The sequence below is a fragment of the Protopterus annectens genome, chromosome 15.part0 (assembly GCF_019279795.1).
Source record: "Protopterus annectens isolate FY-2018-M chromosome 15.part0, PAN1.0, whole genome shotgun sequence".
In the NCBI taxonomy this organism is placed as follows: Eukaryota; Metazoa; Chordata; order Ceratodontiformes; family Protopteridae; genus Protopterus; species Protopterus annectens.
In genome coordinates this window covers 141,578,199-141,595,523 of record NC_056749.1, presented here as the reverse complement: position 1 = coordinate 141,595,523, position 17,325 = coordinate 141,578,199, and the positions used below count along the sequence as shown (strand labels likewise).

The 17,325-nt window shown below is 39.2% G+C and overlaps 1 protein-coding gene across 2 annotated transcripts in view; it reads right to left on the bottom strand.

Moving 5' to 3' along the window:
• Positions 1-17,325, bottom strand: part of DIAPH2 (diaphanous related formin 2) — a 5,354,951-nt gene that overhangs the window by 2,234,658 nt on the left and 3,102,968 nt on the right. For both annotated transcript variants that reach the window (XM_044057628.1, XM_044057629.1), the window contains exon 20: positions 426-527. In XM_044057628.1, the coding sequence (XP_043913563.1) occupies positions 426-527 (102 nt within the window). The remainder of the gene's footprint in view (positions 1-425; positions 528-17,325) is intronic.

Genomic DNA, 17,325 nt, shown 5'->3' with positions numbered 1-17,325 from the left:
TGAAAACGGACTGAAACATTACAGGTTTACAACAAACTTCTCTATGAATTCTGCCCTACATACATATCCTATTCCTAGAGTTCCTAGGCTGTTACAGTATCAAAACATCTGAATTGTCCTTAAAAATGCCCTTTACGTTAGCTACTACTTAATTACAGAGGCATGGTTATTACTTTTTTCTTAGACAGAACATTGCTAATATTGAAAAACATTTGATAGGAGATTCTTTGCTGGTTATTCCCATTCTTCTTACTTCACAGATTTAAAATAAGACAAAAAAAAAAGTCAGCACTCACAATCCATACTGTTTAATAAACTGCAAATCTACAGCCGACAGCAGGATCACTGCGCTAATAAAACATCTTCCCTTTGCAGTAGATTTAAAAACTTACAAATCCAAACAGAATTCTTAGAATGGTACTCACCACAACTCCAAACTGCTCTGGCTCACAAAGATCATCGTATTCATTCTTCAGATCAGCTAAAGCACTGAGTTCTTTCTGTTCCGGAATGTTCTTCACCAAGTTCTAAAATGATAAGAAGATGTCAGTGTTAACACTTAGTGTTGCAATACAGCATAAACAACGACTGATACGATCTGGACAGTCAGTTCATAACATTCATTCCAAGCAGAGATGGTAGCAAGGAAACTAAGTAGAAATATGTGAGGTGTGGGAGTCATTGTTATGAGGAAGTCAGTTAATATATTTTTTATTTCCTTTTTTATTGGCTACTAAACCAGACCATCAATACCCAATACTAAGTCTGTGTTTTTATCAAAAGTTATAGAAGCAAGTAGACAACATTAAAGATTTAAAAGTTGCAAGAAAACACACACACAATTTGTCAACAAATTTTGCCCACTGCTGTTCCCACCTTTAATATGATAAATCTGCTACCATGGTTTGGAGAATCATGGCAAAATTAAATGAAAAACGAACATTTTAGCACATTTTTGCAAAGTATAAAATCCTCTGAAGCCCATTTCCATACAGCAGAAGGATAAAGCCCAGACTATAGCCGAGACAACCCCTGTTTAGTCAGACACATGTCTATCTGAGGGACCAGCTGGGCATAGGATTAGCATGAGTAGACAATGCGAGATCACTCATCCTAGGTAAGCGAAACTGCTAGGCCCAAGGCACTGCCAACAGCTACTAGAAGTGGGCGTATCACTTGCATGCAATGCTAAGATGGCATGAGTTGTGTTAGGCAGCAAGCTCCCAGATGAGTTGGGAGACAGGAAGTGGTGTGAAAATATACATACCTCCTCTCCTAACAAGGTAACTATGTTATGTCCATGAGCAGTCTAGTGGTGGGATGGTAGCCCGCTCCCTACAAACCAACTCCCTCCTGTAAAAGAAGAGATGGGTCGACAGTGCTTCCCAAACAGGAATATATATGGGCCACGGGGCTGTTATTTAGCCACAGATTCCTGGATTTCTCCCTCAAGGAAGGAGCAGACCAACAGGGTTAAGACAGTGAGGTCACTGGACAAGAAATTTGTCAAAGAGAGTGGGGGGGGGGGGCTGTTAAAAAAAAAAAAAAGTATAAAGCACTTTAACAATAGGAACTCCCTTGCTCAATTTAGGCTACATGGCAAAAGATCCTTGAATTAACAAATGAAGCCATTTGATCATTACCAGTTTTATCACGGAGAAGTACCAGATAATAAGCTGTTATTTGCTTTTATCCATTTGTACTAAAATTTAAGATGCAGCAGTACATCATAAAAGGGAAACAAAATACAAAATGAACTGCAGCCTGCCTATCCTGCAGTACTTGTGAGAACAACATGGATATCTAAATGGTCAAATACATTTGGCCAAGTGTAGCAACAACAGAGCTAATGATACTATTGCGGGCTGTAGGAATACAATTCCCACAAAAAAGGGTAAAGTGAGGAGCCCTCATCCTCCCCTCCACACTTAAGACACAAGTAAATATACATGTACATAAAAGAAAACAAAACGTGTTCACAGTTACAAACATTATACATTATTTACGTTTTTTTTACAGTCATCAATCCATTACATAAATTGCTCAATTCCTGCCTTCTCTTAAACCTCACACCATCTTCAAATCATTATTCCATATTATTATTCCCACAATTTCCATTTTTATGTGTAGTTTGCTATTACCCTTTTCTAAGGATCGCACTCCCATTTTTTAGCTCTGCTACAATATTCACTGCTTCAAATAGAGATGGTTTAGACTTTGATTGCCATTTTCTAGTAACTGTTTTCTTGTCAGCCACCAGAATTAAACTTAGACATACCTTACGATGTCTAGGCAAATTAGCTCCTGTAAACCAACACAAAAAAAAAAAAATGTTCTTAGTTACACTCACTTTCTCACCCAATATTTCTGACGCAGTACTCTGTAGGGAATTTTTAAAGTCTGCCAACTAATAAACTTTCAGAGAACAAATCCCAGTCATCTTTCTTCCCCATCACACCTACAACATGTTCAATCTACCGGAGGAAAAATTCTTTGCAGTCCACCCATCTTAGCCTTATCAGCTGCTTGGCAGGGTATTTTGTGAGCTAGACACCATAATTCTCCTTGTCCAGAAAAGAAAAACAGCATTATGGAATGGAGGCACAGCATTTTCCGAATACTTGAGATGATTCTGCAGAGATTTTAAATGACACATGAAAAAAAAAAACAGTTATAGCAGATATGGTTCCTTAATATGCTTACAAATACCCCTACCCAAATATCTGCATTGAACAAAGCTCCGTTTTTTGATTGGCTCGTATACAGGTATATGAGCCAATCAAACCCTCACACAGCGGACTCTCTTCTGTTCAATGCGGAGCATCAAGCAGTTCCGCATTGAGCAGAGCTCCGCTTTTTGATTGGCTCATATACCGGTATACGAGCCAATCAAAAACGTGCACAGCGGACCCTCTTCTTTTCAATGCAAAACATCAACAGAGCTCCGCTTTTTGATTGGCTCATATACCGGTATACGAGCCAATCAAAAACGTGCACAGTGGACCCTCTTCTGTTCAATGCGGAACATCAAGCAGTTCTGCAATGAACAGAGCTCCATTGTTTGATTGGCTCGTATACCAGTATATGAGCCAATCAAAAAAAAAAAAAAAAGCAAAGCAGAAGAAAGACTGCGAAATAGGGATGTCTGTTTTTTGAAAATTCTGTGATTTGTCTGGGTTTTAAAACTCGGACAAATCGCAGAATTTTCAAAAAACACCCGGACAGGAGCTCTAAAAAGAGGACGTGTCCGGGGAAACCCAGACGTATGGTAACCTTAACTATACTATACAATACTATACCATACCTACTTCTAATTAGCTCAAACAAATTACTATGCCATCACTGCTTCTATGTCAACACTTAAACTTGCTTCTCTCTCCTAATTATGCAGCTTAACTGTCCAGGTTTTCGCCAAATAGTTTGGGTCTATTTTTTTCAGAAAAGGTGTGGTTTCCTGGCAAATAACTGAGGAGTGAAATCATTAATTACACAGATTTGAGTTTCAAACTTCATATCCATCGGAAAATGCATATTAACACAAATCCTGTTATTCTAGCAACTTTTTAAGTTTATGAGAGTAATATTTAAAATCTGTCCCTATTTTTAAGAATTTACCCCCTTAATATTTTGGCAGTGTCCAACTTACTTCTGCTTCGAGCTTTGCTTCTAATACCTCATTCTATTGTATTTCTTAAATTACTCCTACCCATTTTATATACCGCTCTTGTATTTGTAATGTCTCAGTACAAGGTTTGTAAATTTAATGTTTGTGATTATCAACAGAAATTGTATTATACTATTACGCTATATATTTACTGAAACTTCATTATAAATTTGTTATGGTAAACACTAATTGCATTAAATATGATACCTTGGAGCTTTTCTCCCAGTCCTCCTCTGAAAAAGGGCACCTGTGCCCAGTTGGACTTTCTTGGTAAACAAATATCAATAAATAATTAAGTGATAACGTCTAGTAGGTTGGTCTTGGACATAGCTGCTTAGAAAGAATGTTAAGTGGAATGACATTTCTCCCCTGAAATGAACACCAGAAAGTCCAAGGAGTCCAACACTGTGAGGCCTAACAAGTATCCTATAAGCACAAAATGGAGGGTTTACTTGGCCATGCATCGGTATCATATTGGGGAATCTGACAGGTTAAAAAAAAAGTGGGAGTCACCTCACTGACAAAGGAGGATTTGTAATAGGCAGCACAGTGATGCAGCAGATAGTGATGTCGCCTCACAGCAAAAGGTTCCCTGTTTCAATTCCCAGCTGTGTGCAGTCTGCATGTCCTCCCTCCCTGTGTTCATGTGGGTTTTCTCTGGGTGCTCTGGTTTTCTCCCCCATTCCAAAGAAATGCAGTAGGTGGACTGCACACACTAAATTGGCCAAAGGTGTGAGTGTGCATACAAGTATGTGATGTGGAAGAACTACAGTAGAAGGGCTAGCCACCCGGCGGTATGAACCCTGGCTCTAGATGATTGTCACTGCTGAAGTGACACCCAGACCCCATGTGCAAAAATGGGAAAAGGGTTGTGGATGGAATACTGAACTTCTGTAACAATACCATCTCAAAGAATGAAACACCGTTTTCAGAATAGACTGCCCTGATCAAACAGAAATAACAGGATAAGAACTGGTCCTTTTCACATAATTAAATGTTTACTTTTGACACAGAGTATTCTACTGCTTTAACTGCAGACAGTATATATGTTCCATACACAGAGGCAACATAAATGCCAATCTGCTTCTTTACATCCTAGTCAAACTACTTTACAAAACAAAATGCAAATGCGATCATCAAGATATAGGTTATGATTTTTTAATACTGCAAGACAGACTGCCGGACTGAAAGTTCAATGAACGTATACAATCTAAATTTCGAGTATTTTTTTTTTTACTTCTTTCTTTTCTCTCTCTGTGATGGGACCTACCCCCCCCCCCCCCACCACCACCACCACCAACACCGACACATAACCCATCCATACCCATTTAAATATCATAATTATTGAAGTCACTGCATCTTGGGAAAAGAAATACAATAAGTTCCCTGAATCTGAAGCTCACACAATCAGCCTTGGTGAATTGAGAGATGAACTTTGACTTAATTAAATGGTATTCCTCCCCATTACTCTCATGGAATACTACTAAAACATAAATGAAAGTGGCAGCCATATCTCTCTTGTTTTAAATCTATGACAACGCTTACTAGCATTGTCATGTTTCAGTATATATTCCTTAATGTTTTTTGACACACTTCCATGCCCCCTGAAACCCAGACTTCCACTAAAGCTTCTGCACAAAGGACACTGTTGTCACACTGAGTGGTTGCACACTTTGATGCCATTTATGTTAAAAAATATATGTTCAAAAGTCTGTTGGTTCAGTAATGTACAGAGTAAAGCTAGACAATGTTGCATTACCACCTATTATGGTCCAAATAAGGAGGCGCATTCATGAGTTTAAGAAAATATAACGTTGTATGCTTCTTTGAAAAATGAATGCTAAAAAAGTCTGCCAATGTCTCCAATTACATTGGCTTTAGATAATTGTCACTCAAAGTGCTACCCCAACCCCATGTGCTAAAATGGGAAAAGGGGTTGTGTATGGATGGATGTACACACAGCAGATCTTCTAAATATTTATCTTCCTTACAGGCTGAAGCCTCTGTAGTTCAAAAGCAATAAAGTGAAGCATTGTTTTCTTCTCTTTTGTGGAGGGGCTATTGCTGGTGACAGCAGGGAAATATAGGAATGCAACAGGCAGAAGGTAGGGACCAGAGCTACCTTACCACAACTAGCATAATATCCCTGAACAGTAATGCACAACATGTCATATTATCTATCATGTGCATGTTACCAATGTTATGACATACACCCCTCCAACAACAGAACAAATATCTGATAGAAAGTTTGACTTCACCCTATCTCCATCACTTTTTTGTCATCTAGCAAGGAACAAAATTTGTATTAGTTCTTCCAGCCACCTCCCCAAAAAAGAAGAGCTGGTCTTTAAATGCTCACTACTCCCCACCAACTATTGCCAGCCTTCCTGGCTGAGGCAACTAGTCAAATATGGTTACCAATGGTGCAGAGACATATGTCTCTCTAAGCCAGGGGGCTGGAAACAGCAAGTCTAAAATTTTTAAGCTATGTCTTGTGCTATTTACATATTTCACAGTATCACATTGCAATTGAAACATTTTATGTTTTGATATGTGCAAAATCAGTAAGATGGAAAATGCTGTTTATAAACAATATTTATTATCAATCATATTTAAATACAACCCCATGAAGTTCCTTAACAAAGCATATAAAACCGACAAGATCACCTCAGATGACAACGCATTTTGTTTTATACACACAGCTGCATCCACCCAATATTATGAACCTACTTCTTTACATCAGCATATTTATGTTACAAAGCTATCTGGAATTACCTAAACAGTAATATTCATTTCTACATAAAGTTGCAATACATTTCTGTAATATGTACACAAGGCTGGTGTTAAACTTAACATATCTGATTTAATCATATATACACATTTGTCAGATTGCCCTTACCGCAAAGAGTACAACTGGTGTCATGACTAATGAACCTGTGTGTGTGAGAAGTGAAGCTGCAGTCTATCATTGCTCATCCTGGCCTGGAGTCTAAAAGTGACACAATATTACCAGCATAGCATTCTAGGCACATAACCCAGGCTCCAGCATCTACCAAGGTGGTGTACATAAAATACACATCCATAACGGAAAAGCAACCCCCAACACACACACACACACACACACACACACGTGTACGATAACAAAAGTGTAAGTATGAGTTTCCCCACACTGGACAAGCATTGTTGGTTTACATACAGAAACAAAGCAAAGAATGAAATTGACAAAAGAACTAGATTATTATTGTTCAAATGTGTTTCTTCTAAAGAGAACAACAACTCCATTTAGTCCACAAGAGTGGGTTCCTTGGGATACTTGCTTGGTTTTGCCATGGATATGAGTAATAAGACCTGATGATGTGGCATCTGCTCTGTGACAGGCAGGGGCAGTAACTGCAGGATTACATAAGAGGGCGGCAAAATTCCAAAAAGGTCAGAGAAGAGGAAGTTATTATTGTATAATGATAATGTACTACAGAAAGCTTCAATGCAAACTCCTGTGCCCCCACGTGTTCACGGACACTGAATTCTCAATATGTCTTTACCCAACATCACCAACAGTAATGATCTTCATCTAGTCAGTGGCATGTTCAGGCCTTCATCAAATTCCAAACCTGCATGTCTGTTCTCTCTTTCTCATAACCACTGCATTCAGTAATGGGGATTGTGAGTCTGACAACAGGGCCACCCTGTAAGATGGATTGCAGGGATTCATTAAATAACTACTCAGACAAATTCAGTGTATGCTTTCTTTTATATTGAACTCAGACAAAATAAGAGACAGCAACCATACATATCAATTGGTACAATGCTATTCCACAATGACCTCTCTAGAACCTTGCCAAAATATACCTAATTATATGGGAGCTTCCCCTTTGTATCTGTTCTGTGCACTGTCATTATTACAGCAGTTAAAATACATGCTGGAACAGAACAGTAAGGCACCCAGTCCTAGCCACAGAGGAACCCACTGTCCACAGAATAATCTAGTGCAGATTGAACAAGTAGGCCCACCCAGAGACCCACATATTGTGAACTGCAGATACTGGCCCATTACGTCATTCAAGCTCAACTGAATTTATTTAATTTATTTATTATTTTATTTTATTTGAATTTCGATGACTGGGAATGTTCGATTGAGCATAATCCATTTTTCAATGGAGGCCTGCGGAGAAAAGCTCTAATACAAAAAAAATGAAATATAGAAATAATTGAACTAATGGAGGTTAAACAAGACTTATCTAGCAATCCTTAGTCTAAATGACAGCCAGTAAATTTTACATACTAACAGTATATTATATAGACTAGCACTGTAATCATAAATAAAACTGAAAAGGTAGAATGTATAAATAGCAAAAAGAAGAATACAAGAATTAGGGGAAAAGAAAGAGTTTAGAAAGAAGTTGAATATAAAAAAGGTAGAGAACATGTTCAATAATGTAGAGGTTAGAAATCAGAAAAAGAAGAGAAACAAAAGTGAAGTAAAAAGTAAGAAAACTGAATACAAGGTAACAGAGTATAAGATAACAGAAGAAGTTATTATAGACTACAGTAAGTATATATGAATGATAATAAAGGGGAGAGATACGAGTTGTGTAGAGTATATACAGCGACAAGTCCAGGATTTTAGCCAGTAATTTTTAGAGCTTCTTTGAATTCATGAGCATTAGTAATCATTCGGATAGACAAAGGTAATTTGTTCCAGTAGTGAACAATTGAGTAACTGTACAGACCTTGACCACTAGTACTTTTGGGCTTATAGATTTCCAATGATTGATCAGAGCTCCGAAGTGTCCAAGTTGGGCATAGAGTCAGATGAGAGAAGAGGTGCCAGGGCAAAACGTAGGTTTGTTAATGGTAGAATGTATGATAACCAGTTGAGGAAGGAGAAGATGATAGAATTCCAACGAAATATGAGCTTTAAGAGACAGGTAATAATGGGAGTTGAAGGCAGGTCATCAGCAAACCTAGCAAGTTTATTGTATATAATTTCAAGCTTAGATTTTAGAGAGGATTGCAGATTGGTAAATAAATGTGAGCAATAAAAAAGACTAGGAAGAGTGTAGGCATATGCTAGAGAGAGTTTGGAATTATTGGTAAGGAATTTTCTATTTCTGAAAAGTAAGCCACGTTTTTGGAGTTTCTTTTTTATACAATGATGTAAGTGAAATTCAAATTTAAGTTGATCATCAATAATAAACCCAGGAGTTTGGTGTGTGTTTCCACATCGATGACAGATGTCATGTGATAGAAAAAGTAGGTTTAAGATGAGAAACAGATTTTGGAAGAAATAGAAGTTTAGTTTTATTGGGATTTATTTAGAATAAGTTGATTATCAGAAAGCCAGTTTTCAAAAGCATTAACAGAATTTTGGGTAATGTTATGAAGGTCAGACAGATCATCAGAAGTGGAGATAATTACAGAATCATCAGCATATTGTAACAGAGTGGGGAACAGGAGGTATAGAGGAAGTTAGTAACGATGTTAAATAATAAAGGACCAAGAGTAGAACCTTGAGGAACACCGATACTGATGGGAAGAAAAGAAAAAGAGGAGAGCCATCTTACAGACAGCTATCTGTTGGAGAGGTAGCTAGAAAACCATGAGACAGATGATCTAGAGATATTAAGATCTAAGAGTTTCGATAGAAGCTTAGGGGGAACTACATCAAATGCTTTAGAGAGATCAAGAAAGAGACAGGAAACTAGTTTATTGTCTCTAACTTGAGTGATCATTTGTGTAAAGAAAATAAGAACAGTAGTTGAGCTATGGTTAGGACAAAAACCATGTTGGGAGGAAGTGAGAAGATTTTCTTGAAGGACATAGTCCAGGGGTTGGTTGTAAATGCATTTTCAAGTAACTTGGAAAGGGGAGACAAGATAGCAATAGGCTAAAAGTTAGATAGTTTTGTAGAGTGACCACCCTTGTAAATTGGGATGACAAACAATTGCTTCCAGATTGTAGGGACAGTACATTCACACATAGAATGATTAATGAGGATGGAGATGGGACATGCTACAGGGTTAGCAGCAATCTTTAGAAAGAGGGGAGGCAGAGTATCTACAGGAGGAGAACAGGACTTTAATGTACCAAGGAGAATTTTATGTAGCTAGTAGGAACAGGTTTAAGTGCGAAGACAGATTTCTGACTAGAGGGGGGAATATAGATAAGCTTAGACGAGTGATATGTCTGACTAAGTTTACTAATAGCATCAATAAAAAGGAATTAAATATAGTGGTAGTTTCCAGAGGAGTTTTATTAGGGCAGGGGTTAGGTGAAGTGGGTTTGCTAGGATAGAGGATATTATTGATAGTGTTCCAAAACCTTTAGGGTTACTTTGATGGCATATCTGGGGTTTTGATAGAAACTTTTCTTACCATTGTTGACATGTTTTTCTGTTAGATTTCAAAGTTGTTTATAAGTCTGGAGATAAATGGGGGATTTTGTTTTAAGCCAAAGTTTCCAAGCATTGTATCTCTTGAGCATATGTGATCAAGTGAATTTGGTCAGCCAGGAAGCAAAGAAAGATTTTACTTTAATTTTCCTAATGGGAGCAAGAGAATTAAGAATATCAAGAAAAATATGATTAACTTTGAGTACAGCATCATCAAGGGATAATTAATTTAGGAAAGACGAGTCTATGTTAGAAAGCATGTTGTTAAATATGTTAAGATTGAAGTTAGAGAAGCTATGACAGAATTTATACGTGTGAGACCTAGTTTGTTGAAGGGAGAATCTTTGAATACAAGTAGGAGAGTGATCACTTACGGAATCAGGAAGAGTTTTTGGGTAATAGTAAAGATCAGGACTGGATACTAAGATCCAGTCTAAAATAGAGTAAGAGTTAATGAGTTTGCAGAGATAAGTGGGTGTAGAGATAAGTTGAGATAAATCATGTAGATTAATACTACAGTTTGGGGAATTGGAGGTAACGATTTGCCAATCAATATTGACATCACCCAGTAAAATAGTTTCATTATTTATGTTGTATGTGATCCAAGACGGAATGTGATTCAGAAAAGTGATATTATTGCCTAGAGGAATGTAGATAGCAGCAAATAGTAAGAGTTTCATGATTATTGAGTTTACAGTTAACTAGTAAGAGATCTGCAGGATGAAAATTGGGGCTGCAGTGGGAAGTGACGACATGTTAAGTTGATCTGAGTAAAGTATAGCTACACCTCCACCTTTTTTATCAAGTCAATCAAGTCTGAAGATGTTTTAACCAGAGGGAAGATATTCCTTGTAAGAGATGTGGGAGCAATCAAAGCACTGAATTCACTAACTTTGTTAAGAATGCTAAGGACATTTAGAGAGAAAAAGTGTAGGTACTTAGTGGCCAAATTAGGATAAGAAGGGGGTTGCAAAGAAAGAGTAGTAAAAGACAGACTAAAGATGGGACCAGGATTAGGGTGAATATCTCCAGAGAGGAGTAAGGTACTAGTGGAAAACAGAGTTATAGGCAATGTAAAATGGAAGAAGTGAATTTTAGGTTTAACTTTGACAGAATATGGGAAGTGAAGATTAGATATGATATAGGGTAAGAAGGAATTCATGGTGTAAAAATAATGAGGGTGAAATAAAGAAAGTGATGTTTTTTTAAGTTGGTAGCAAAGTAAACAGAAGTACGTGAAGGACATACAAAAGTTAGGTTAGTATGATAGGAGGAGAGGTAGAAAAATGATAGGAGAAGAAGTATGAACAAGAAGGAAAACAGCATGTTACAGATGTTAAAAGGGGAAGAGTATCATTGTGTGAATGAGAGAAGAAATTTTAGTATAAATGAGAGGAAAGAAGGGAGAAAGAATGTATATAGGAGAGGGTGTGTGTTAGTATGTAGAGAATTGAGTTAGAAGTAGTAATAATAACTTAAAATGAGGTAAGTGGCAAATGGTGAGTCAAATAAGAATACAAGCAACAGTAGTGCTAAAAGAAAAAGGGGTACAAACATAAGTATCAAAACATAATAATACAAGTAAACAGTATAAACGTCTCGCAGGAAGAAAAGGGAAGGAAAAGAAAGGTTGTTGCAAAATGAGAGAAGGATAAATAGAGATTGGAGAAGTGTAAGAGGAAGGGGAGTAAGTAGTCAAGGGATGGGTTAGAAGGGGATAACTACAAATGTAATGAAAGAGGGGGTGGGTGGGAATAAGGGTAGGGAAGCTAGAGCAAAGCAAGGGCGAATGGAGCAGGTAGAACCACATGAAGTAGTCAAAGAAAACAGAAAAAAAAATCAGTTGAGAGAAGCTTTAAGGCTTCAGTTCACTACAGCAAGTAAGTGACACACAAAAGCATATTTAAAAGGTAATATAAAGCAAGAGTTAGACCACACAATAGAGAGAAAATAAAGTAGCCTATGCAAACACATTCAAATACTACTATCAGCGATCAATTCAGAAGAGAGTCAGAAATACATATGTACTAAAGACAGTGATGATAAGATGAGCTGGAAAAAGGGAGGGGGTGCTTACAGAAGTAATGTGTTCAAGCCACTACCTTACAACAACAAATGCACCCATTAAATAAACTAAAACATCACCTAAAAGGAGGAGTCGTACATTGAGCAGAAAGGTATAAATATAAGCCACTCCAAAGACCGCTTGAGTAACTGGTAGAGAATTTTCAAGGCAAGTGTTCTGAGACAAGGGAATAATCACTGTTCCTGCATATGGTGAGTTGAGCAGAAAATTATAAATGTAAGCAGTTACAAAGACGCTAGAATAACTGCTGGAGGGTTTTCAAGACTGGGGTTCTCCAGAGAGGGAATGTTCACTGTTCCGAAGTATGGTGACTGAAAGAAAAATAAATAAAGATAAACAGGTAAGTTAAACAAATGAACAGAGCAGAAAAGCAGGAGTTAAGTTCAGGAATTATAGAATGGAGAGAGCTAAGTAAGGAATGAAACAGAGAAGACAGAGAAGATTAAAAGATGTTGTTACTTATTCTCAGACTGGAAGCAAGAAGAGTGCAGGAAGAAAATATGCAATGAAGGAACAATGAAAAAGATAAAGAAGTAAACTAGGAACAAGTAATTAACAATAAGGCACAAAAAGTAGTTTAGACCTGAAATAATTATGAAGGAGAACCTCTATCATATGTGCTCAGAAATACTTTCTAGTACAGTCTGTACTTGAATAAGTAAAGTCTTACAGTACTTTTAAAGTCTGTTAACCTGTTGGCAGCCAGTGTCAAAGAAACTTACATTCATTTTGTTTTTAGTAACCAGAACACAGACTGTGAAGAGATAAGCAACAATGACTAATCCAGTCCCAGTCTGTGGACAAAGGATAGACTGGTGCTATGCTCCACTCTTTTCTCTTTTTAAATGTAGTCTGAAGTGCAAAGCAATCCAAAAAATGCTTCCTTTTATATTTACAATGTTGTTGTTTGTCTTTCGGCTTTTCCGGTTAGGGGTCGCCACAGTGGAACTCCAATCCACTAATGATGGGCAGTTTTTTTTTTTATGGTGTCGAGTTAGCAGCCCGACGCCCAACCTTCAATGAAGGCACACCCATTCAACGCATGTCTTGCGAACGCCCATTCGACCGCAGGGAGGACATGCAGACTCCACACAGAAGGCACTCCCAACCCAAGCCGAGAATCGAATGGGAGAACCTCTTGCTGTGAGGCAACAACGCTACTGCTGCACCACCGCAGAATACAAAGACAATAACAAGCAATGGAAGAGGAGGATTACAAAAAAACATTATAATAGGTTCATAGGCTGGTACTAGGCTATCGGCCCTAGGGCCTATACAAGCCTAGCCATAACAATTCCCTGGCTATTTCTTCCCACACTATTTACTTCCCTGGACCCCTGTCTAACAGGACGACTGACATGATCCCTGGGGTGAATTTTCTTTCGCCCATTCAATCATCAAGGTTCCTTTTGAAGAGGGCCAAAGAGGTGCTCTGCTTGACATGTATGGGCAGACTATTCTGGAGTCTGGGGAGTCTCTGGGTCAGGAACCTATCCCTCCAGCATGTTTTGTTTATTGTGATGACAAGATTTAGATCCCTGAAGCGTGTGTCTCTGAGGGATTGGGATTTCTTTAAGTGTAGCATGTTCAACATGGGTTTGGCATGGCCTTGTATGTTAAGCAGAGCTCACCTCGGAGTAGATGATATGTGACAGAGTATAGCTGGAGTTTTTTAAGGCGGTCAGCATAGGAAATCTGCTTTAGGCCTGTGATTCTTTTAGTGAGGTATTTCTGCAGCCTTTCCAGTTGTTGCAGATGTCTTGAGAGGTACATACCAAATGGAGCGTTGTATTCTATAATGGGTCTAATGAGGGATGAGTACAGTGGGACAATAACCTCCTTTTTTCTGGATGAAAAGCCCTTAGAGATGAGGTGTGCCACATAGAAGGATTTCCTGACTGTTGTGGCGATGTGGTTATTGAAGGTGAGACCACTGTCCACCTGTGTCCCTAAGTCTCTTATCACACTTTCAGTGTTTAGTGTACTGCCACCTATGTGATATTTCACGGTTACATGTTTTTTCCCAAAGGGGATATTTATACATTTCTTGGCATTGAGCTTGAGCCCATGGCTCTGGCACCAAGCATCTGTTTCTGTAAGGCCCTTTTGTAGAGCATCCACATAATTGGGGATTCAATAATGGCTCCCAGTTTGCAGTCATCTGCAAACTTTGTAAGCCAGAGTCCCTTAGTGTTGGCCTGTACTTCAAAGAAGTAGATGCCAAACAAGAGAGGTCGCAGGACTGAACCCTGAGGTACTCCACTTGTCTGGAGGTGGAGTTTGAGTCAGCTACTTTTATAGTGTGGGTTCGGTCAGTAAGCCAGTTGGCAACCTATCGAGTGACGTAGGGATTAATGCCCAACTTAGTAAGTTTATCTATGATTCCAGAGTGGGGGATGGTGCCAAAGGACTTAGCAAGGTCCAGATAGGCTGTGTGGACTGCCTTACCCTCATCCACAGCTCTGGAGACTGATTTGAAGAAGTCAATAAGGTTCAGGAGACAAGATCGGCCTGTCAGAAACCCAAACTGGGTGGGGTCCAGTGTTTTAAGGTTGCCAATGTCTTTGTTTATAAGTTCCATGATAATACATTCCATGGCCTTGCAGATCAGGCTTGTCAGACTGATGGGGCGGTAGTTCCCAGGATCCAAGGTGGATCCCCCTTGTGGAGTGGGATAATTGTAGCTGTGCACCACTCAGTGGGCACGAAGCCTGAGGTGAGGCTATGATTAAACATGACACTTAGGTGAGGTGCCAGTTCATTTTATAATTCATGTAGTACACAGACCGGGATGTCATCTGGTCCCATGGATGCTGTATTCTTAGCTTTGGAGAGTGCGTTTTTTTACCTGTGTGGCTGTTATTACCAGAATTTGGCAATCTTCCAGTACTGAGATGGGCCGTTTAGGGGGTGAGAGGGGGGGGTGAAGTTGGCACTGAAATCGATCTGCCAGGATATTGGCAATATCCTTGGGAACAGTATATTTAATGCCATTCTGTTGTAGCTCAGAGTAGATCTGAGCATTACCATTTAGATTCTTGACATAGTTGTAGAATGCCTTGTGGTTGTCTTTGGAATCTTTGGAAATTTTATTTTCATAACTAGCTCTTGTGGATTTTGAGGGATCTCAGCTTCTTACTGAGGCTGGTAAAGGAGTTTTTTGCATCCTGAGATTTTCCTCTTTTCTGCAACAGTTTCTTCCTTTTGTTGTATAGTTTGTTTATAGCAGGGGACCACCAGATTGGCTTCCTTTTTTTTTGGAGGAGAGCATCTTGGTTCTATTTGGAATGGCACGATTCATGCATGAGTGGATGTGCTCATACAGTGCCTTAGTGTAGGACTCAGCAGTCAAACTTTCAGTTCCCATCTGCATGGGTGTCATGAAGTTTTTCACTTCTGACTTGAGTAGCATGAAGTTGTCCTTGGAGAAGTTTTTTATGGAGGTTTCCTTACTGGGGAGTTGGGGGTGTGGATGTTAAGGGTGATTAGCTTATGGTCTGACCTGACCAACAAGGAGGTGACCATAGGTGTGGAGCATCAATTTCCCATGTTGGTAATGACCAGGTCTAGGATATTGGAGCCCCTGGTGGGACTATGGATTAGTTGATCCAGGGCATTGGAATTTATGAATTCCAAGAACCATTGGGCAAAGGTGTTGGTGCACGAGTAGTTTTCCCAGTTAATGGCAGGGTAGTTCAAATCACCTAGTATTAGGGTGTTTGATTGTATATTCATATTTTCCAGTATGTTTAGAAAGGTGTAGTGAGAATCTTGGGGCATAGTGGGGGATCTGTAGCAAGCTACAATTTGGATTGCAGTCTTACCTTGTGTTAGTTGCACCTGGAGACTTTCAGACGCATTGTGTTGGGCAACTAACCTGGTGGTGTGAATATCCTTGGTGAATATCGACACTCCTCTGCCTTTAGTATTTCGGTCTTGGTTTGGTGGCTGAAAAGTGTGGTAAGAGTTGTAGCCTGGTATTGCAGGGGTGCTCCCTGGAGCCTTGAACCAGGTCTCAGTTACTGCACAAATATCGATGTTCTCCATTTTTAGGAGTGACTCGAGAGAGTGCATTTTGAGGTTTAGACTTCTGGCATTGAGTAGCATTACCTTCAGATTTTGCATGCTTGTACCTGTTACGGTGGTGGTTTTGTCCTTTGAACTTTGCCTAAAAAAGGCACTATAGGGGTGGCAAGAGTCTTAGCCAGTAACCTGAATCCCAGGGGCGACAGGTGCAGACCATCTCTGGCAAAGCATCGTGGTCTGTCGATCATGTTGTCCCCGGCAGACAGATACTGGATCCCCTTTGAATGACATCAGAAGCTTAGCCAATTGTTGAAGCCAATCATTTTGCCCTTATATTGTGGTATCATTCTGGGCAAAGGGCTAGGGTCATACCTGCCTGGGCCACATGATCCGAGAGCTCTTCCATGTCTCTTTTCATGTAGTCCAGGGAGGTACGTCTCAAGTCATTCACTCCAACATGGACAATAACAGAGTCATATTTGTACTTGCTGTGGAGTGACTTGAGTGCATGAGTTATGTGATGGATCCTGGCACCCGACAGGCAGCTGACTGTAATTTTCTCCTTGTTCAGCCTGGTGAGTGGGACATCAGTGTGCTGGCTATAGAGTCACCTATGACTAAAGTGTTGGGTATGTTGTCTTGCCTTAGGGGCTGTTGCTGGGTGGCATGCTATATTAACTGTAATCTACGGGTGTGAAAAATCAATGACCCATCCTGCACTTGCATTTTGCCTGCTGCAAGCCTTGATATACCCCAACTAACCCTGAATAGGACAAAGTGAGTTTTGGACAACAAATGAACAAATGCAATGTAAGGGAATATATTATTTTTTCCATATCAGCAAGCAAAAACTGAAGTAAAGCAATGAAATGGCAATGTATTTTATCTGAGAGATTAGTAACTTAACATTGATTCCAATACACACACCGCTACGTCATACATCGTTACATTAAATATTTCAGTCCAAACAGTTACATTCAGCCACAAAACCTGAAAAAATTCAAGCCCTGGTTGTGCGGGAGAAACACAGCTTTGCTGAATGCATTCAAATGGGAGTCGCTTCTATCCCCACGTAAATAGAGGTCTAGAAACAACTGAACCACTAACTTATTTTCATTAAATAGTCTGGCTTAATTTTCTCCTACTCTGACTTCTGCA